General features: G+C 52.7%; 1 protein-coding gene across 6 annotated transcripts in view; it reads right to left on the reverse strand.

The window, feature by feature from the left end:
- Positions 1–3,422: 3,422 nt before the first annotated feature.
- GRAMD2A (GRAM domain containing 2A) overlaps positions 3,423–20,285 on the reverse strand; it is a 33,017-nt gene continuing 16,154 nt past the window's right edge. For 2 of the 6 annotated variants that reach the window (XM_055436748.2, XM_055436746.2), the window contains exons 2-13: positions 20,042–20,161; positions 10,529–10,612; positions 9,633–9,690; positions 9,207–9,282; positions 7,854–7,957; positions 7,185–7,283; positions 6,985–7,056; positions 6,398–6,460; positions 5,278–5,422; positions 4,942–5,041; positions 3,951–4,055; positions 3,423–3,698 (exon numbers count right to left, since the gene is read on the reverse strand). In XM_055436748.2, coding sequence (XP_055292723.1) covers positions 3,695–3,698; positions 3,951–4,055; positions 4,942–5,041; positions 5,278–5,422; positions 6,398–6,460; positions 6,985–7,056; positions 7,185–7,283; positions 7,854–7,957; positions 9,207–9,282; positions 9,633–9,690; positions 10,529–10,602 — 900 coding nt within the window. In that variant the 5' untranslated portion in view covers positions 10,603–10,612; positions 20,042–20,161 and the 3' untranslated portion in view covers positions 3,423–3,694. Of the gene's footprint in view, positions 3,699–3,946; positions 4,056–4,941; positions 5,042–5,277; positions 5,423–6,397; positions 6,461–6,984; positions 7,057–7,184; positions 7,284–7,853; positions 7,958–9,206; positions 9,283–9,632; positions 9,691–10,528; positions 10,613–20,041; positions 20,162–20,285 lie in introns of those variants that run through there. The other 4 variants (XM_055436742.2, XM_055436744.2, XM_088839968.1 and 1 more) reach the window with 3 other exon arrangements.

Here is a 20,285-nt window from a genome sequence, read left to right on the forward strand (position 1 = left end):
CATATTTTCAATTCTCGTGGGTATGGACACAGAAATGGAATTACTGGATCAGAGAGTAATTCTGCTTTTAATTTTTTGAAGGACTGCTATACTGTTTGCCACAGTGGCTGCACCCTTTTACCCTCCTATCCATAGTGCATAAGGGTTCTCTCCACATCCTCACTAACGCTTTTAGGGATTTTTTTGTTTTCTTTGCTAGTAGTCATCCTAATGGATATGAAGTGGTATCTAATTGTGGTTTTGATTTGCATTTCCCTAGTGACAGTGATGTTGAAATGTCCATTCAGGTCCTTTATCGACTTTTAAATAGGTTGTTTTGTTGTCACTGAGTTGACCTCTCTAACCTCTTTTCATGTCAGTCTCCCACTGACTCGTATTCCAGATTCATGCAGATGGTCTCTAGTCCTCAGAGACACATGCCTTCTTTCCTACCTTTCACAGTTACCAACCCTTTGCCAGGAACATTCTTTCCCCAGCTCTTTTCATGACTGGCTCCGTCCGCATCCCTTAAGCAGCAACTTAAATCTCACCTCAGAGAACATTTCTTGACCACTCACCTAAAGCCATCTCCCTTTTTACTGTATCTCATATCAGTCTCTTTCCTTCATGGAACATAATCAGAATCTGCAATTACCTTGTTTGTTCGTGATTTACTTGGAACTTAGGTTTCTGTGGAATGCAAGTGCCACAGGGGACGCAGTGATACTGCCTGACTGGTCACTGCTTTGTCCTTGGCACCTCGTTTAGCACTCGCTCAGAATTTGGGCTCAGTATTTACTGAAGGAACAGATCACTACTAGAGGGGTGCCTCCCAAGAAGAAAGAAAGGTGATGTGGCCCAAATTGGATTTTTTTAAATTAAATATTTATTTTTGGCCATGCTGGGTCTTCACTGCTGCACACAAGCTTTCTCTAGTTGCTGCAAGAAGGGGCTGCTCTTCCTTGCGGTGTGCAGTCTTCTCATTGTAGTGGCATCTCTTGCTGCAAAGCACAGGCCCTAAGCGCACTTGGGCTTCAGAAGTTCTGGTGCATAGGCTTAGTAGCTCTGCGGCATGTAGGATCTTCCCCGACCACAGATCAAACTGGTGTCGTCTGCATTGGCAAGCAGATTCTTAACCAGTGGAGACCAAGGAAGTCTCCCAAATTGGACTTTAACCTCCGAAATCTGGGCTTGATATCATAGAAAAGGACACAGGAGTTTTCTCGCTCTGAGTTTGACTTTTAATTCCTGAGTCAGGAGCACAGTACTGTTCGAACCACGGACCTTGCTTTGGAGTTGCTCCGAGAAATGGGGAAGCATTGTTAGTGTCCATCCAGCCAAGGCAGGATGCTGTGCTGTGTGCTGTGGCCATCCAAACCACCCCTTATGCCTGATGTATGAGTCAGCTTAGCTAAAGTCCCATGAGATCTGCAGAGTACTTGGAATTTTGGGAATGACTTGGGCTCCATCAGTCTCCTTGCTGCCAAATATGTCAGCAAGAGTACCTTTAGTGAGTAATCAAAACCTAAAAATGAACTTTCCATACCACAGGATTAGAAAAATCAGATTTTTATTTTAAAATATTTTCAAAGTTTAATGCCATAGTAGAACAACTGAAGGATAGTTGAACCAAATTCTCAAGGAATGAGAGAAGCATCTGCCAATGCAAGCAGGTCTGCATAAATACACATGGTTTATAAATGAGCACAACAGAAGGTACCCTGGCCAAAGGAACACGCTGGGGAACAGAAGGAAGGAACAGAGGGCCCTCCCGAGGGACAGGCACACTGCAGTCACTCAAAGCTCTGGGCCCCAAGAGGGCCTCCAAAGCCACCTACCCTACTGCACACCTCTTGCCATCTCTGAGCCCAGGGCATGGAGACTGGAGGCTAGGTTCACTATCATGTTGGCATAGCCACCCATGACTTGGCACCTCTCATGACCTCTGGCTCAACCCAGCAAGGTTCAGAGAATGGACCTGTTCTCCCTGCCCTTCAGCAAGGACCAGGGAGGGGAGGCATTGGGGCAAGTAGGATTATTTCCCTGAAAACAGGGAAATAATAGGACAGGCATCCATCCAGCGCGGTGCTGCAGGGAGAATGGAGCCATGAGTTTTACCTGAGACATACATCTTGAGTGAAAGTATCCCCCAAGGCCAGGCTCTGGGCCCGATCCTAGAACCTGGGATGGAGAGACCTCCAGCCTGAGTTTAGGAAGTTATCACTCCTGTCAGTCCCTCCAGTCTTCATTTGGATTTGTCATAAACAGGACAGTCACACTCCACAATAATTTCCACCAGGATACCTGCACCACCACCCCCACCAGTTAACTTCTCAGGTGTCTGAAGAGGGAAAAAGTGGCTATTTCTGACCCCACCCACTCATCACCAGTGACCTTCCCTGATACGTCTGGCCTCCTCACTAAGGCCTTTCCAGCACCTCCAAAGACACTGTCTTAGCAGATCAGAGTCCCAGGAGAGTTTTAAGGCACAGAAGTTTTGTAGCATTGAGGAGAACTTGTCAGAGGAGGAGGAGCTCTAAGGCAAAGCCACTATGTCCATTCTTCCTGTCTTCTACCTCTCTTGCTTCCAAATGTATCAGACAGGCCCCCTTGGCTTGGTCCCTGCAGTCACAGGCCCACCTTGGACACCTCCATTTTACTTATGGAGAACAGAGCCCAAGGCGTGGAGGACCCTCCTGCATGGCCTGTAGGTGACATAGTGAGCTCTGCCCTGTGGTGGCCCAACACCATCAAGCCCATCAGGCTGTTGTTGGCCATGCCCCAAATCCAGGCAGTGAAGCAGGGAGTACAAGGGAGACCTCAAATCAAAGCCACTACCCTCCCCATTCCCCACTTCCCACATGGGGCACCTTGGAAATGTTTGAGCACACCACAGGGAGATCGAGGACCTGGTCTGTGGCCACAGTAATCAAAAAAGCTCCACTCCACCTGTCTCACCAGGAAACAGCAACTGAGGACACAGAATGCTGGCCCTCTGTTCTCCACAGCGACTGCCATTATCCCCTGGTGCAAGTCGTGTGCTCCCAGATTGAGCCAGCCTCCTCAAGAGGAGTCATAACGGAGCCTCTGCACAGACCATGAACACGCCCCTGGCTAGAATCTGGGCCACAGACCCTCCTCTCCTCATTCAGAGCTCACCCCACTCCCTCCAGTTTGCCCTGAATGGGCCCCTGGCCACCTGCAGAGAAACCCTTTGGGCCCCAGAACAGGAACTTTCGGGGGTCCGAGTGAGAGCACAGCATGCTGGGAGAGAGTGGAGCCCACACTGCCAATCTGGGCTCTGGCCGCTGTCCCACCACTGGAGTGGGCCACGTGCTTGGAATCAAGCATGGCCTTTGTCCCTTGCAGTGGCCCCAAATGCGCTACCTTTGTGTCAGAACTATTTCCAAGGAGCAAGTTTAAAAAAATGTTTTTCACATAAGTGGCTGCTAAAGCTTAGTGTACAGAACTCCTTGTCTATTTCCAGAAACTTGGCTTTCCGTCTGAGTCCCAAAATTGTAGGAGTTTTGTAAACAGGTACTTCAGGCCACTCATTTAAGGAGGGAGAAGAGCTGCGGGGAGGAGAAGGATTCTGCAATATTTTCTTTCTGACTCGGTCTCAACACAGCAGCAGCACAAACCAGGGGCATCGGTGGTGGCACTTAGCACCCAGAGCATTCCTCTCGGAGGACTGGGGTCAGAGGCCAAGGGGCTGTTACCTGCACACAGAGACGGCACACAGGTCAGACAAGGGCCTAGAGGCAGGCAGACAAGGCAGTGGGTCCATTATGAGGGTGGGCCAAGGTGGGGTCTCTGTACCCTGCATGCCCTGCCCAACCTCGCTGAGGGCCAACAAACCAGCTCAAGGGCAAGGCCAAGACCAGCCAGACTAGCAGGGAGCCTGGCCATGGGTGTTGGCTCCTGTCCTTCACCCCCAATCCCAGAAGCATGAGAAAGAGAGGGGGCATCACCTGTGCCCAGGGACCGAGCCACCCCAGTTCAGGGAACATAACTGCTGTTCTAGCTGGGAGATGCGGAACGCCAGGTAGGATGAAGACATGACCAAGAAGCAGATCCTGGAGAAAGAGGGGTAGGGAGGAGGTGAGTCTCTCTTGTAGAAAGGGGGCATTTCTACAGGATCACCAAACATAGGAGTGGGACTAAGCTAGTTCCTGCAGCTGGAGGAATCACAGAACCCTTTGCCTACAGCTTCGTTCAGAACTGGGCCACTTTCTTCCCAGAGGCCACAAGGGGGTCCTGAGACTCGTCCCCATCAAAGTGTCCCTGAAGCCCCGCAGGAGTTCTGGGTCCTTCAGCAGAGCGCACCTTCCCTCTAACCAGCCACCTTGGTCCCACAGCCCCTCTGTGAGGCCACTAAGATTACCCCCTCAGGTGGTAGCCCTTCCCCCAGGCAAGTGCTGAGGTTGACAGTCAAAACCCAGCCAGCAGACCCAGAGGAAGGTGCCGAGGTAAGGCGAGGGAATCCAGAGGCTGGCTGGCTGTTAATAAAACATCCCACAAGCCCCCTGCTCTACTAGCTTTTAGGCCAAATGACAGACAAGCCTGGGGTCCCAGAAAACACCCCTGTGGTGGGCAGTGGGAAGACCATGGCCCTCCCCTGGTCTATCTGATGGGCCTCTCAGATTTTGCCAGACCCCCTCCCTCCCCAATCCTCTGCAACTTTTTCTTTCTTCAACAGTTTCATATTTTGCCCCTTCCCCACAGCCTTAACCCTAAATTACAAGTTTGAAGGAATAAAAACCGGAGATACTTTATCTTGCTCCAGAAGGGGCTGCTGCATGGCCACCCCCGGCACCCAGGAGCTTACAGCTGACTCAGAACCTTCTCCCTCACTTTAGACACTGACTTCCCCACACACCAAGGCCCCGGCTTTAAACATCCAGACACCCAGGCAGATCAGGTCAGGTCTATCCCCCCACCCCCTACTCTCCAGTCACCTACAGCACAAAGAAGACCTTCAGGAGCGGGTAATCCCAGAGCTTGAGCTCCCCGTTGCTTGTGGGCCCCTCCTGCAGCTTCTCCTCCTCACAGTCGGAGATCTCTGCAATAGGACAGCATTTGGCATCTTCCTGGGGCAGAAGGCAAGCCCCCAGACCACTCCCCAACCCCTGTTCTCTGAAGGCACTTGAGCTCTCGGCTTTCCCTTATGAATTTGCAGAAAGAAAGAGATTGCCCTCCAAAACCCTCCTAGCTGTGATGACCTCTTTGCACAGAAGTGGGAGGACGGAAAACCTTGTCTTTGCAAGCAGGTGCCATGGACAAGCACACTGAACTCACCAGACCCCAGAGGCTTCCTGGAGGGGAAGAAGCTGTCCGTGGATTCCATGGATGCCCGAGGGATACAAGGGATGCTATCTGGGAGGGACAGGGACCTGGAGGCGGGGCACACTTTCCTCCACTTCATCTCGGGGATGAGGGCTTCCTGCAGAGAAGGCAGGAGACACTGTCTCACTTTGGCCTTTGAGATCTCACTTGCCCTAAGGATCCACACTAGGTTTATCAAAGCCTTTCCGGATATTATCAGTATGGATGCCTAGCGAGCATGAGAGCAGATACCCGGAAGCAGGGAAACCACAGCCACAGCAATCACATTTCTCATCTGCTCCCTTGCTGTGACCAGCCATTCTTCCAGGGGACGGCGTCTTTGAAGATTGCTAGTGTAGAACCAGGACATGAGGCAACCCAGGTGCATGCTCAGATCAGCTGAGTCCAGGAGAGCTTGCACTCTCTTAGATGGAATAAGTCGTGCTTCCTGCTAATCTGGGCTCTGAGTACATCATTGCCCTTGGCAGGGGCACTTAAGGTCCCCATCAATAAAAATGGGAACATTGCCTTCCATCCCCTGCATGGCATTGTGCATATCACATGCTTGGCTAAACACTTAATAGTTACAGACAGAGACTTCAAAACACCCTGGAGTCACTGCTACCCCCTCACCCCCACTCCTACCCTAGAAACTTTACTTACCCAGGATCCCAGGAGCAAAAGAAAGAGTCAGGACCTCGGCAAATCTACAATGAGCCTGCCCATGTTCTAGAATGATAGCCTTCAGAGATCTATCTCAGGGACACCTCCAGCCCCTTGAAGGCCCTTCTGACTCCACTAAAGGGAAGAGAATGGATTGCTGGCCCTGTACCTACAAAGGTGTGGGGGTCCAACCTGGGCCATGTTCTGGGGGCTGGGCATGTGTTCTGCTCAGAATGTCAACATAATCTGCCCAGGACTCTGCATGGCGTGGAGCGTGGCGGGTCTTGGGGACACCTGACACAACATGCCACTGGTTCTTGAGCCTGGTGTCCCAATTCTGCACTGTGGGCCCCCCACCGGGAGGCCCTGAAGTCTCAAAGCCACAGGCACTCTCAGGCCAGCATCTTCTGCTCCCAGCCTTAGTTCTCACCAGAGACTCGCACTCAGGTTCCTCTGGAAATTCTCTTACACACAGACTCTTCTTGCTTGAAGGCTGGGGATAGAAGGGAACAGGGGTTACCTGTCCATCATGGAACAGCCAAAGTCAGACATGGGGAGGTACTAACACTCTTGAAGAGAGCTTTACCTCCAAATGAGCCCTTTGGGTCAGATGCAGTCTAAAGTGTTTGCAGGGAGGATCCCTAGTTAATCCTGAAGCAGAGGGCAAATCCAAGGGGATATACTCCCCCACACCGCTGCCCTCCCCCTTCCTCAGCACAGGCCAAAAAGAGCTGAAGTGGCCGCATGCTCCCGTCTGTCTGCACCAAGGAAAGACAAGTGAGGGCTGCACATGGGACACGCAGGGCCCGACGGCCTCAGAGAGACAAGCTCACCAGCATAGACACCCGGTCCAAGGACTGCCTCTAATTCACTGGGCCTGAGCCTGTTACTCCCCTCTCTCTGCCCCAGTTCCCTGTGCCCAAAAGATGGGCCGACCTCCCCCAACACCCATGTCCCAAGACCTTAGTCCAGGCCTGAGCAATCTCCCGGGCCCCAGCCCTGCCCCAGGCTCCATACCTGTAGGTGGGTGCAGACCCTTCTCAGCATGTCGTATACACTGTCCCGGGAGAGCAGGGACACAAAGACATACTGGAATACAGAAAACGGGAAGGGGCGAGGTACATAAAGACTTGGGAGAGTGCCAGGGTCAAGCTGTGGACTCCTGGGGCTGGGATGGGGAGACAGACAAGGGAGCGCTGGCCCCGAAACTTACTGACCTTCTGGCTGGTGTTGGTGGTGATGGCCAGGCCGTTGGGAAGGAGCCGTGCCATCTTGTGTTTTTTGATCATTTGCACAGACACTACGGGAATGACCACCTGATGGAAGAGGCAGGCTTCTCTCAGGACTCACCACCAAGGACACAGCCCCTCTGCTTCCTGCTTAGGGCCCCGGCCACACCTGGCAGTGAGCCGAGCATGAACACCATGGACAAGTCTGGCCCATGGAGGAAAGTATCTGAACCTCCCACCTCCTCATGTGGGCTCCCTTCCGGTTATCTCCCACCCCAAGGCAGCACACTCCACTCTAGGCTCCTATTCCATCATCTAGGAGGCAAGGATGGTTGCCCTGGTGAATCCCGTACTCCGGTAAGAGTTCCCCGAGCCACCACCTGGCCACTTTATGGCCCCGAAAGTGTGACATCCCACTCGGTTTATGAAGGCGTTTAGGAGGTACCCCATAAGCAGAGTAACTCAGCAGTGGACTCTTCAGGCTGCTCAGGCCAGATGTGGAGTCTCAGTCGGGGCCCTGTTTGGAAGGGGTGGGGCTGCTGCCCTGACACCGGGTAGAATAACTCGCAGTGAGAGGCCTCACCAAGTGCAGAGGGACAGGTCTGACCCGAGGTGCACCCACAGGGCAGGGCTTCTCTTCCCTGGGCTTATTACTACCTTGATATCCTTGCCAAAGAGGCTGGCGTGGAAGCAGAGCCAGTTGGGGGAGATGTAGAGCCGGCCCTGGAGAAGCAGGTCCCTCTGGAGGGCACAGGAGCACACTGGGAAGTCACACGAATGAGACTGCTGTGAGCAAGGCCCGGCCGGGAGCCCCTCCCAGAGGAGTCCAGAGCCCAGCCTCAGGGACTGTCCTCCGCAGTCCCCTCCCCAGTCCCAGGCCCCAACCGCCCATTCCTCAGCACCCTCGCATCCTTTCCTGAGAATCCTGACCACCCCTCAGTTCAGTTCAGTTCAGTCGCTCAGTCGTGTCCGACTCTCCGCGACCCCATGAATCACAGCACGCCAGGCCTCCCTGTCCATCACCAACTCCCGGAGTTCACTCAAACTCATGTCCACAGAGTCGGTGATGCCATCCAGCCATCTCATTCTCCGTCGTCCCCTTCTCCTCCTGCCCCGTGGTCATGTATGGATGTGAGAGTTGGACTATAAAGAAAACTGAGCCCCAAAGAAACTGAGCCCCAAAGAAACTGAGCCCCAAAGAATTGATGCTTTTGAACTGAGGTGCTGGAGAAGACTCTTGAGAGTCCCTTGGACTGCAAGGAGATCCAACCAGTACATTCTAAAGGAGATCAATCCTGGGTGTTCACTGGAGGGACTGATGATGAAGCTGAAACTCCAATACTCTGGCCACCTTATGCGAAGAGTTGACTCATTTGAGAAGACCCTGATGCTGGGAAAGATTGGGGGCAGGAGGAGAAGCGGGCAACAGAGGATGAGATGGTTGGATGGCATCACCAACTCAATGGACATGGGTTTGGGTGGACTCTGGGAGTTGGTGATGGCCTGGGAGGCCTGGTGTGCTGCGGTTCATGGGGTCGCAAAGAGTCGGACACGATTGAGCAACTGAACTGAACTACTCTACCCGCCCCTCCAGACTGCTAGATTCTTCCTCTTCCTCCACCCATGCCCCAAAAGATCCGCCAGGTTTTTGCACTGTCCCAGCCAACCTGGATGTTCACCCCCACAGGCAGAACCTCTTGCCCTGCTCTGCCCTGAAGCAAATGCTCCTACACACTCCCTGAGAGCTCTAAGCAGGAAGGAATAGTCACCGATAAGAGCAGAACAGAAATGAGATTTGGAAGCCCTGACATTCAAGAAAATTTTCACAATTCAATTCTGTGTCTCAAATCAGCCCAATCTTCTCACAGTTCTGAAGGAAAAAAGACCAACCACTTCAGAGGGCAGCCAGCTCCCATGGCTGAACTTGTGCCTGGAGGTTCCGGGGGGAGAGGCCCTGGGCCTCGGGCACTGCAGGATGGCCTATCCTGCCATCCCAGGGTGGCAGCTCACCTTTGAGAACCACCTCCTCCAAGGGAATGTCCTTAAACAGCTTGTGGTACTGCTGGTTGTATTTACCCAGTAGCATCTGCAAAACACAGGAGCTGGTCTGAGAAGTCCCGGGAGATCATACCACCAGAGGCCCTGCTCCAGCCACCAGGAAATAAGGCCACAGGGCGTGGGGGCCTATGGGGTTTTAGTTGTGAAGCAGCAGGTGAGCAGCCAGTGGGTGAGGAGGGCCGAATTCTGAGCACAGCTTGTTTCCTGGTGACACGGGGTCTTAACAGGCAGCCCGTGAGGGGAAGGGGACACAACACCCACCCAGAAGGGGACATCTCCCAGGCTTCCTGTGGTTACAGAGTCAACAGCCACCAAAGTCAGGCAGCCCAGGACGCCCTCCCCCAGCAGGCAGTAAGAAGTTGGCCTGCACACGCTTACCCCTTCTCGGCCGCACTTCTTTACATCTTCACCCTTCAAGCCTTCCGGCCAGGACCGGCTGCAGAGGAGACACGCCATTGCAGGGTCAAGGGACCTTGAATCCCACCCCCGCCATGCATCCTTGGTGCCAGTGCTGCCCTGGCCTCAAGCCACCAGCTTGGGGCAGAGACTGGAGACGGGGGCTCGACTCCAGGGGCCACAGCAAAGCGGTGAGCACAGCAAGCACAGAGCTGGCCCTGGGCAGGGGCACTCCCACTACAGGGAGGGGTCAGCTGTGCGCAGCCACCCCCCAGCCCCAGAAGGTGTAGGCAACCTGAGCCTCACCTCCCAGAGACGCTTAGAGTGACCATCCCTGGGGTCAAAACCCCCCTCCCGTTTCTCTGCCCAAGGGACAAGCTGAGGAGCAGGCCCGGGATGAATGAGCAGGAGGCCAGGGATGGGGTCCAGTATGGGGAACGGGTGGGGTAGAGGCATCAGACTCAGGGCTCTGGGGCCTGGCCATGGGCCATGATCCTGGCAGGACTGCCCTCCTCGCAACCGCCTCCCTGGGCCTGCAGCTCTGCAGTGGGGAGCTGGGCAGACCAGCCTGACCTGACGGAGGCTACCAAAGCTGGCAGAGGTTGGGGGGGCGGGGTTTGCTGAAACGCAAACCTTTGCCCTGTCCAGGTTGGCCTGAGGACCGGTGGGCAGAGAGGAGGATGGTAACCCGAGAAGCCTAGACTCTGCTAGGTCCCAGCACCCTGGGTTAAGCCTGGGAGTGGGAGGAAGAGGCCCCGGGAAGCCTATGCCCAAACTGACCCCATGACGCAGCCTTAAGGTCCCCTTTCTTACAGGTCACCTCCCAAGGGCTGCCCACCTCCAATCAGACGTATGTCTGACTGGGAAATGGGCCTCACCTGGTGTCTTGGGCTCTCTGGACCCCGCCTAGCTTCTCCGTGCTCTTCTTCAGAGAAGCTGTCTTCCCATGCATCTGTTGGTTGCTGAGGAGAAACGGGCCCTCGTCAGGAAGGCAGGGTCTCTGGGGACACCCTTCCTGGCCAGCTCCACCATGCCCAGGGTGGCTGCCTCTGCCCCCCACCCAACACCGGCCCTGCTATTCCAGGGGAGGCTGGAGATGTCACAGTCTGGAGGCAGCACCCCAGGCAGGGGCTCGGGGCAGCTGAGGGGTTCGAGGAGCCTCGCTCACCGGCATTCCTGGACGCCTGAAGTCCAGTTTATGCCTGGGTCGGAAGGAGAATCAGCCTCCCATGGAGCTGCCAGCCCCACTCTTAAGAAGGCAGCTGGGAAGGAGGCCCCTGAGACTTGCTCACGCCTGAAAGCAAAAGTTTCAGAGCGCCCAGACAGTATTACCATAAACTGCCCAGCTTCTGGGAAAGGACTCTGAGCACTGGAGGCCTTATCAAGGCTGAGCAGCTGATGCGGCGCAGGTGTGTGTGTGAACGGCAGTCCACAGGTGAGTGCGGGCTGAGGGTGGGGCTGCCCCACACCTGGCAGTGGCCTTGACGCCTTTGCAGCGTCAGGGTAGCTCAGCCCTGAGAGCTAAGCCATCTCAAAAAAGTCCCAGAGAGAGGGCTGGGCAGGGGGAGACACCTCTCCCCAGGCAGGTGGAGCTTCCCAAAGGCTTCTCAGTTCATGCCTCCGATAAACAGCTCCAAAGCCTAGGGTTCACCCTTTCCTGCTCCTCCAGAGCAGAAACACGAGGAATCAATAAGCCTGAGCAGGCAAACTAGCTGAGTGAGCCCAGGGGTGATGGGAAGAGAGGGTGGCCAAGACAGGGCAATGGGGTGGCCGTGAATAGGTAACGGGGTCTTGTGCACTGGTCTCTCAGCAGGTAAGGAGCTGGAACCTACAGATCCCAGCGCTCCGTCCCTCTCAGCTGTGTAACCAGATCATGCCAAAGTTCTCTTCAAGAACAGAGTTATCGCCTCAGCCGAGATCTGCCAAGACCCTTCAAGGTTATTAACCTGACCCCCTCCCACCCTACCACTGTAGAGACAGGAAACTGAGAGACCCGCCAAGGGACAGGCTGAACCAGTGTCACACGGCAAGGAACACGATGACCTCACCCACCAAACGGGCCCAGCCTCTGTCCTCGACCTTAGGGAGAATTTTGGTGCACATATCATGCATTTCCTAATCTTGCAAAGTGACAGGTTGTGCCAGTGATTTGACCCCTTGACTCCTAAAGCTAGGGCTTCCCAGGTGGCTCAGCAGTAAAGAATCTGCCCACAATGCAGGAGACTCAGGAGACATGGGTTCATCCCTGGATTGGGAAGACCCCCTGAAAGAGGAGACGGCAACCCATTCCAGTATTCTTGTCTGGAAAATCCCATGGACAGAGGATCCTGGTGGGCTACAGCCCATAGGGTCGCAAAGAGTTGGACACGACCGAGCACGTATGTGTGCTCCTAGAGCTAACTTCTGGATTTATTTGGGTCCATCACTACACAATTCAGAGACTCCCCCACAAACCTTCAGCTTTTTAAGCTTATTATAGAAAATACAAGAAATATAAAATACATAAAGTATACTTTGGCCACCTCATGCGACGAGTTGACACACTGGAAAAGACTCTGATGCTGGGAGGGATTGGGGGCAAGAGGAGAAGGGGACGACAGAATGAGATGGCTGGATGGCATCACCGACTCGATGGACATGAGTTTGAGTGAACTCCGGGAGTTGGTGATGGACAGGGAGGCCTGGCGTGCTGTGATTCATGGGCTCGCAAAGAGTCGGACACGACTGAGCAACTGAACTGAACTGAATGATGATCAAAAATCACCCATAAGGGACTTCCCTGGTGGTCCAGTGATTAAGAATCTGCCTTCCAATGCAAGGGATACCAGTTGGATCCTTGATCAGGGAACTAAGATCCCACATGCAGAAGTGAAACTAAGCCTGCATGCCACAATAAAAGATCCCAAATGCCACAACTAAGACCCAACACAGCCAAAAGTACATAAATAAAAACAGTTCTTAAAAATGACCCATAAGAAAGAAATTCCCGGGAATTCCCTGGTGGTCCAGTGGTTAGGACTCTGCACTTTCACTGTGGAGGGGGAACCAAGATCCTACACACTACAGGGCAAGGCCAAAAATTAAAAAAAAAATTCTCCGCCAAATCACACAAAGAAAATATTTATTCATAAATATATAATTTGTGTAAGTGGAATTATACATCACATAACTTGTATGCCCTGGTTTTGTTAACATGATTTCATGAGACAGTCCCCATGTCACTATTTGTTCCTTGGATAGATTCTCAGAAGTAAAATTAGTGGATGGAGAATGAGCATCTCTTAGGATCTTTTAGACCCAGTTCCAAAATGCTGTCCAGATGCTATACCGATGATCAGCATGGCCTTCAGCACTATATGAGGGTGCCTGCTGCCCTACATCCAGGCCCTACACTGGCTATGATCTTTTTCTCACCTTGCAAAGTTGATAAGTGAACATATATTGTTTTCATTTCTATTTCTGCTTAATGATAGGTTCAACATTTTTTGCCAAGTACATCTTGACCACTGGGATTTCATCTGTGAAATGTCTATAAGTATCTTCATGTCTTTCTTATTGATTTGTCTACCTTCTTTGTTGAGAAGATTCATCCTTAGTTTATCATTTTTGCAAATATTTCCCCTATTCTCCTTTTAGTTCTGTCTGTGGTATTGCTGCTACATTTGTGTTTAATTTTTGTGTGGCGGATTCCAGCCCTCTCTTTCATCTCTCTTTTCCTTTCTTGCTTTGAGTGCTTCAATAGGAGAGGCCCCCGAGCCAAGTGTGCACAAGTCGAACAAGCCTGCACAAGCTTGAACCCTGCAGCCCAGGAACCCTCTGGGCCTCCAGGGAAGAGAAGATGCAGGCTCCCCTCTAAGGAACACATTCTGGCCCAAACAACCAAAGATAAAACAGGACCCCAAGAGGAAGGAGGAGGAGCTGAGCCATGGTTTCAGAGGCAGGAGGCCTGTCACTCAGGTACTAGAAAGTGTGATTCAAGTTGTCAGGGCTGCAGGAACTCAGATGACACACAGAGTCAAAGTTACAGCCAGATTCCCAAAGAAAAGGAAGCTGAGCCTCAGCAGCTGGGTGGGACTGCAAATCCTGCTTGGCTTCCTCACCTAACCCTGCATGGATAATCAAGCCTTTGCATGGATTCTAAACCTAACTAACGCATCCTTAGGTTCAAAGACCTCAGGAAGGGGCACCTTCCTTGGGCCCTTCCGCAGCCTAGTGATGAGCCCTGCTGCAGGCTCTCACTGCCCTGAACCTCAGGCTCCTCTCAGACACCTGTGGGTGAGCTCTCATTGCCCATCTCCAGGGGCTCCAGGACCCTTCCGCCAGCACCACAGGCTCTGAGCCTAGGGCAACACCAGTGTGCAGCTCACATTTGTGACATGTATAGACAGTGTAAGTGAGATCAAGAACAGAAGCTGGAGGCGAGAAGGGCCATGAGGATGGCAAGAAAGCTGCTGCGATTCCCATAGCATCTCCATGAAGAAGACGGGAGTGGAAAGAGGGACGTCCCTGGTGGGTCACGGGTTGAGACCACGCTCCCGAGGCAGGGCGCATGGACTCCATCCCTGGTCAGGGAACTAAGATCCCACGTGCTTACAGTGGACCAACATTTAGTATAGTGCTGCCAACATTGTTTTTTAAAAGAAAAGAACAGAAAACGGGAAAACATCTCAAATATGTTTAAAAGTAACCTCTTTTCATGTGATGATTATGGTGGTCAAAAGCCCATCCTTCATATCCATCAATTAAAACCAGCTCCTCCTGGTCATCCTGATAATGCTGTTAATTCAGAGACCCTGGATATGCTCGAAATGCACTGGTTTCAAAATCATCTTCAAATCAGACTCTCTACTAATTCATCTTCTTTCCCATAGTATTTGTTTAGATGAGTAGAAATAAAGAGATGGGAGCAAAGTCCAATGAAAACCTAGGTCTGGGGCAATGGTCATCAAGAATTCACCAACAGAACCAGTCAGGCAGGGTCCGTGCAAGGAGCAACAGGGCTCTGATTCAGAGGAGAGAGATGGCAAGAGCAGGAAGCTGGAGAGTGGGGAGCCAGCCTGGGTCCCCCAACCCTGCTCGCAGCCTCTGTTCCCATAGAGAATTACCCCACCAAGTTGCTCTCGCTTTCTGGGCTGTGAACGACACCTCCTGCCCGGGCACCCCCATCCCACCTCCACATGCAGACTGTGGAGTTAATATCCGTTCCGTTCCGTCGCTCAGTCGTGTCCGACTCTTTGCGACCCCGTGGACTGTAGCCTACCAGGCTTCTCCATCCATGGGATTCTCCAGGCAAGAATACTGGAGTGGGTTACCGTTTCCTTCTCCAGGGGATCTTCCCAACCCAGGGATCGAACCTGGGTGTCCTGCATTGGAGGCAGACGCTTTAACCTCTGAGCCACCAGGGAAGCCCTGGAGTTAATATCAGGGGTCTTCAAATCCATTTTTTCAATCAAAGCTACAAAATACATCATTACTGTCATGAGGAGGGTGGAGCGGGGGAGGCTCAGTATTTTGGACATTAAAGCAGGTTATAGGGACTTCCCTGGTGGTCCAGTGGTTAAGAATCGCCTTCCAATGCAGGGGACGTGGGTTGGATCCCTGGTGAGGGAACTAAGAGCCCACATGCCATGCAGCTAAAAAAAAAAAAAAAAAATTACCAGGCATCTGAGGGACACAGCTAGAATAAAAGTTTGAGAACAAAACAAACCAAAAGAAAAAAGCAGAGGGAGTTGCAAAGGTTTGAAAATTTCTCAGATGAGGCCCTCTCACCCTGCTGAGCCTGATGGAAAGGCAAGATGCTGATCTGGGGGATACATCTGTGCTTGCCCCGCCCTTGGGCCTCATGCCCAAAAAATTCAGGTTACCTGCCCATCCCTTCCACAAATACTTGCTGAGCTTATCACCCCATGAGCCTGGTATGAACCTGCCCGGGCCGAGAGAGCTGCTGAGACGGAGGGGACGGGCAGCTAGCACTCAGAGATGTCGGGAGAGGAGCCAGGCCCATCAGGAAAGGGGAGACACAGAGAGGAGGTTAAGAGAGGGAGACAGAGGCAGTGCAAAGGGGACCCAGAGATGCAGAGTCTCGCTGCTTCCCGCAAGCCCCAGGGACAAAGTCTCAAGGGACACACACACACACACAAACACACCTCCCCCAGACTCAAAATATCTGCACCAGGCAGACACTCTCCAATCTAAATACCTAACGGTGACACCTCATCCCTCCTGAGCGGCAGAGCCTGCCATCTAGACAGATCCATCAAAGTGAATTCAGTATCATGTCCCCAAATCTGCTTCCCCTTGAAAGGCCCCATCCTCCACATTCCCCAAGCCAGAGTATTCAACTCACCCCACACCCTATCAACCCCCAGGACCCCGAGAGCCACGATGCCATCTACTGTCCCCACTCCTGCTGCACCAGGCAAGCCCAGGCCACCATCATCTCTCTCCTGAATGCTGGCATCAGCTTCCTAACGACACCTGCCCCCTGCCCTGCCCTGCACACCTGGCCCTCTCCCACATCCACACTGCCAATAGAGCCATCTGCAGCCCAGATCTGAGCCTGCCAACCAACCCCCACCCCGCCTCCTGACTTTCCTCCTGGAGTTCCTGCTTGCCTCCTCAGCTGGCCTTCCTGCTTCCTTTCCAGCCTCACCCATGCAATTCAGTGGCGCCCCTTCACCCTGTGTGTTCATTCTTCCCGGGATTCTTTGCCATGCTTATCTACCTGGAGAATTCCCCAATCATCCTTTTAGGTTCAGCTCAGCTATCACCTCCTCTGTGAAGCCTTCCCAGCTTTCCCCCAGCAGAGCTGGGCATCCCTCCTCTGTGGTCCCTTGCGCCTTTTTTCACGCTGCTACTCTTGCACTCACCACCCCAGTGCTTGTCTGTTTAGACATCTGAGCTCCACCAGGCGTGTGTCTTCTACATCTCTGTACCCCCAGCACACAGCAGGCACCCAATGTTTGCTAAAGGAAAGAGTCTATGAAGGAGAGACCGAAAAAGAGACATGTTGACACTTCAAGACGGAGAAGAGGAGAAAAAAAAGCCAGACAGTTAGTGTGAAGGAGGGACTTCCCCTGTGATCCAGTGGCTAAGACTCTGAGCTCACAATGCAGGGGGCCCAAGTTTGATCCCTGGTCAGGGAACTAGATCCTGCTTGCCTCAACTAAGACCCAGTGCAGCCAAATAAATAAATGATTTTTTATAAAAAGAGTGAAGGAGGTCCAGAGAATGAGGGGTGCCCAGCAGGAAGGGGAGGGGTGGTGGACAGGAGCTGGTGGGGGTCACCCACAGATGGGCCCTCCCCTCCAGGAGTCCCAGCCTGTGGAGCAGGCAGACAGCCCAGCCCAGCAGCACCAGGCACTCCATCCGTGCTGGCTGAATAATCAAAGAGGAGCTCAGGTGGGAGGCAGAAGGCATACAGAGAGGATAAAGTGGCTCGGGCAGCATGGGCTGGGGTTTGTGGGGAAAAGCACAGGTGGGGCCACTCCTGCCCTCACAGAGGTGCTCACTGGCAACACTCCCTTGGCTTCCCCACACCCCCGCCCACGATCTTCCTTAACCTCAGGCAACAGCAGTGCCCATGGCTGATGTTGAAGTGGAAAACTTAGTCAGGCCTGACAGTGTGAACCAGCTAGGACTTGGTGGTCACAGGAGGGTCCCCTTGGGGGTCCCCTCCCCCAGGGTGGGTGTCCACACACTCTCCCGAGTTGTCTCCTAGTGGGCATCTGAGATGCTCGAGCATCCTGTGGGTCCTGTCAGCTCTTCTCAAGGCCAAGGACAGCTCCTCCCTCTCCTGCAAGCAGCCAGGATGCTGGGCCCCGGTTGGTCCAAGGAGAGACCTCTTCCAAACAGAAAATGCAGCAGCAGCCCCTGAGAATGCAAAGCCACAGACCACGGATACAGCCACTGAGGGACAGACACATCCTGGAAGGAACATCAGCCGCTGGGGCTCCGCGGCCTGGACCTCAGGGCACCTCCAAACTCCCGCAGCTCTACCTGTCAACACACAGCTCACCACTTTCTTCACAGAGAAAAGGGACCATTCTGCTAACTCTGCTGGGGACACACTAGAATTACCTCTAGAAATTTCTAAAGAACCATCCAAACAAAAATGATGCCTGAGCCCTGTTCTCAGACCGATTAAATCAGAATCTCTGGGGATAGCATTTAGGTAACTACACATTTTTAACTTGTTGCTGACATTTCATTTACATATTAAAGAGTGCACATAAAGTAAGTGTACAGTGCAATGTATTTTGCCAATGGACCAAACCTGGAAACCTGCACCCTAAAGCCCCTCCTGCTTCTTCCAGTCCTATTGCCCCTACCCCCCACCTTGGGTCAGTGATAAACACCAGCCTGATTCCAGCAGCACGGATTATCTCTGCCTCTTCGGGGACTTTCTATGGATGGAATCATATGGTACATGTTCTTCTACTCGGCAGCACACTTGTGAGATTCATCCACGGTGCTGCGTGTGGTTGCAAAATGTGCATTTTCACCAATCTTTAGAATTCCATTACATGGACATATTGCAATTGATTGATCAATTTTACCATTGAAGGGCATGTTGCTGTTGAGTTTTCAGTTTTTGCCTATTACAAAACCCTTGCTACAAACATTCCAGCACCTGTCTGGCAGACACAAGTATTCATTCCTATGGGTAAACACTTAGGATTGGAATTGCCGGGTCATGAGTTTCAGCTTCAGACTTTTAAAAGCTCTCAGGTGATTTTAAACCCCTCCTTTCTTTGTGGTTCAGAGGGAGACGCGGATTTCCTGGCCTCCATGGCTAATCCTTCCGCCTGGTCTCTGGACCTGGGGCCCTGACCCTCCTGTGCCTCCACCCGGCCCTCCAGAGTTCCAGGAACATCCTTGGCAAGACAGCGAATCACAACGTTAATAGAGATTTCTTTCATCTGTGAAGGTCGCAGAGTTCACTTACTGAGTTGTGCCAAGGAAGTAAGACCTGCCTTCCTGTGTGGCAGGGCCAGCCTGAACTACACTGTGTCCTTCTCAAGAGCCTCCCTAGCTTTCTCTCAGGACCACTGTCCCCACATACCACCCAAAAACTGGTTAACAAGACCTTTCTCCAAGGGAAACTGGAATCATGTGGACAGAGTCAGGCTCATCAACTGAGCTCAGAGTCAGATTCAATCAAAACACTGAAACCAGAAGACGAAAGGCTATCTCCTTTTGCAAAAAAATCACTCTATTATTTCTTACATAGAAGCTGTACTGCACTTATTTTCTAATAATTTTCTTATATCCATATGCAATACAACAACAGCTTCACCCTTTCCACCCACAAGAAAAGGTAAGACTTCCCTGGTGGTCTGCTGGCTAAGACTCCACGCTCCCAACACTGGGGGGCCTGGGTTTGATCCCTAGTCAGGGAAGTAGATTCCATGTGCCACAGCTAAGTAAATAAAATTTTTTTTAAAGGCAGAGGGAGAGAATCCCATAACTGAACTCCACACTGAATGTAACGGATGGGGCTCTGAGTTGGGGGCCACATGTTGGGTGCCAATCCATCTGTCCTGCTCAGCAACCCTAGCAAAGGACTCAGGGTGTGGCAGGCGCGAAGACTAGTCACAAACTCTCCTTCCCAGGAGCTTTCTGAGAACCCCTGGGCCAGGAATATGCTTAGTTTCCCTTTACAACCTGCAGCTGTTTCGAAATAACAGCTTCCCATGACTGCCCCGTTTGTACAGAGGACCCTGGCCGTGGCCAACAGAGCCACAGGTGTTCTCCAGACCTGAGCAAAGCCACCTGCAAGCCGACCAGCAGCCTCTTTAGAATGAAAAACTGAGCTGGCCCATCAGGTTCTCCTTCTGATGAATCCTAACTGGGAGGTATGGGAGGTGGAGGTGGGCGGCCAGAGGCAGTGAGCCGGCAGGAGAGAGCAGCACGTGTGCTTGGCCAGAGTCACTGGGTGCAGCTGGAGACTGGCTCTAGGGTGAGGAAGAGAGTAGACAGAGAAGCAGGTGGAGCCTTCTCTACTGATCACTTCCCTGGTGGTCCAGTGGCTAAGACTCCGCCCTTACAGTGCAGGGGACCCGGGTTCGATCCCTGGTCGAGGAACTAAGGTCCCACATGCCACAACTAATAGTTCAACGCTAAGACCTAGTGCAGCCAGGTAAGTATTTATTTTAAAGAGAGAAAGAAGTAGGTAGGCCGTGGGCCAAGCCCTCCATCTGGGAGACAGCAAAGAGGGTCTGCTCCCCTCCACTGCTCCTTAACTTTCAATTCTGTTTCCAGAGTCCAGGCCTTTGCAGCCAAGACCAAAATCCCCCACACCTGGTTTGCCCAAAGACCACACATGAGGACAGATATACGATGTCCTTTAAGACACAAAAGACACAATGGGGGCAGGTGGTACAACTTACACTTCACCCACGAGTGAAGGAGGGAAGCTCAGCTGGGTTCACTGGCAGCACTGGGCCAGGACTCCACAGAGGTCTGATACGCACATCTGGGGGCACCATACTCACAATGAGCCTTCAGGCCTAGGAGAGGGAAGAGAACTCTGAAGAAGGTTCAGATCAAGTCTGGCCCTGTTAAAGAGGGAGCCCTCAGGGAGAAGGAGGCAAAGGATCTGGCTCATGATTTCCCCCAATCTCAGTCCAGCTC

Source organism: Moschus berezovskii, chromosome 9, assembly GCF_049115385.1.
Source record: "Moschus berezovskii isolate FMDL1 chromosome 9, NW_MosBer_1.0, whole genome shotgun sequence".
Classification (NCBI taxonomy): domain Eukaryota; kingdom Metazoa; phylum Chordata; class Mammalia; order Artiodactyla; family Moschidae; genus Moschus; species Moschus berezovskii.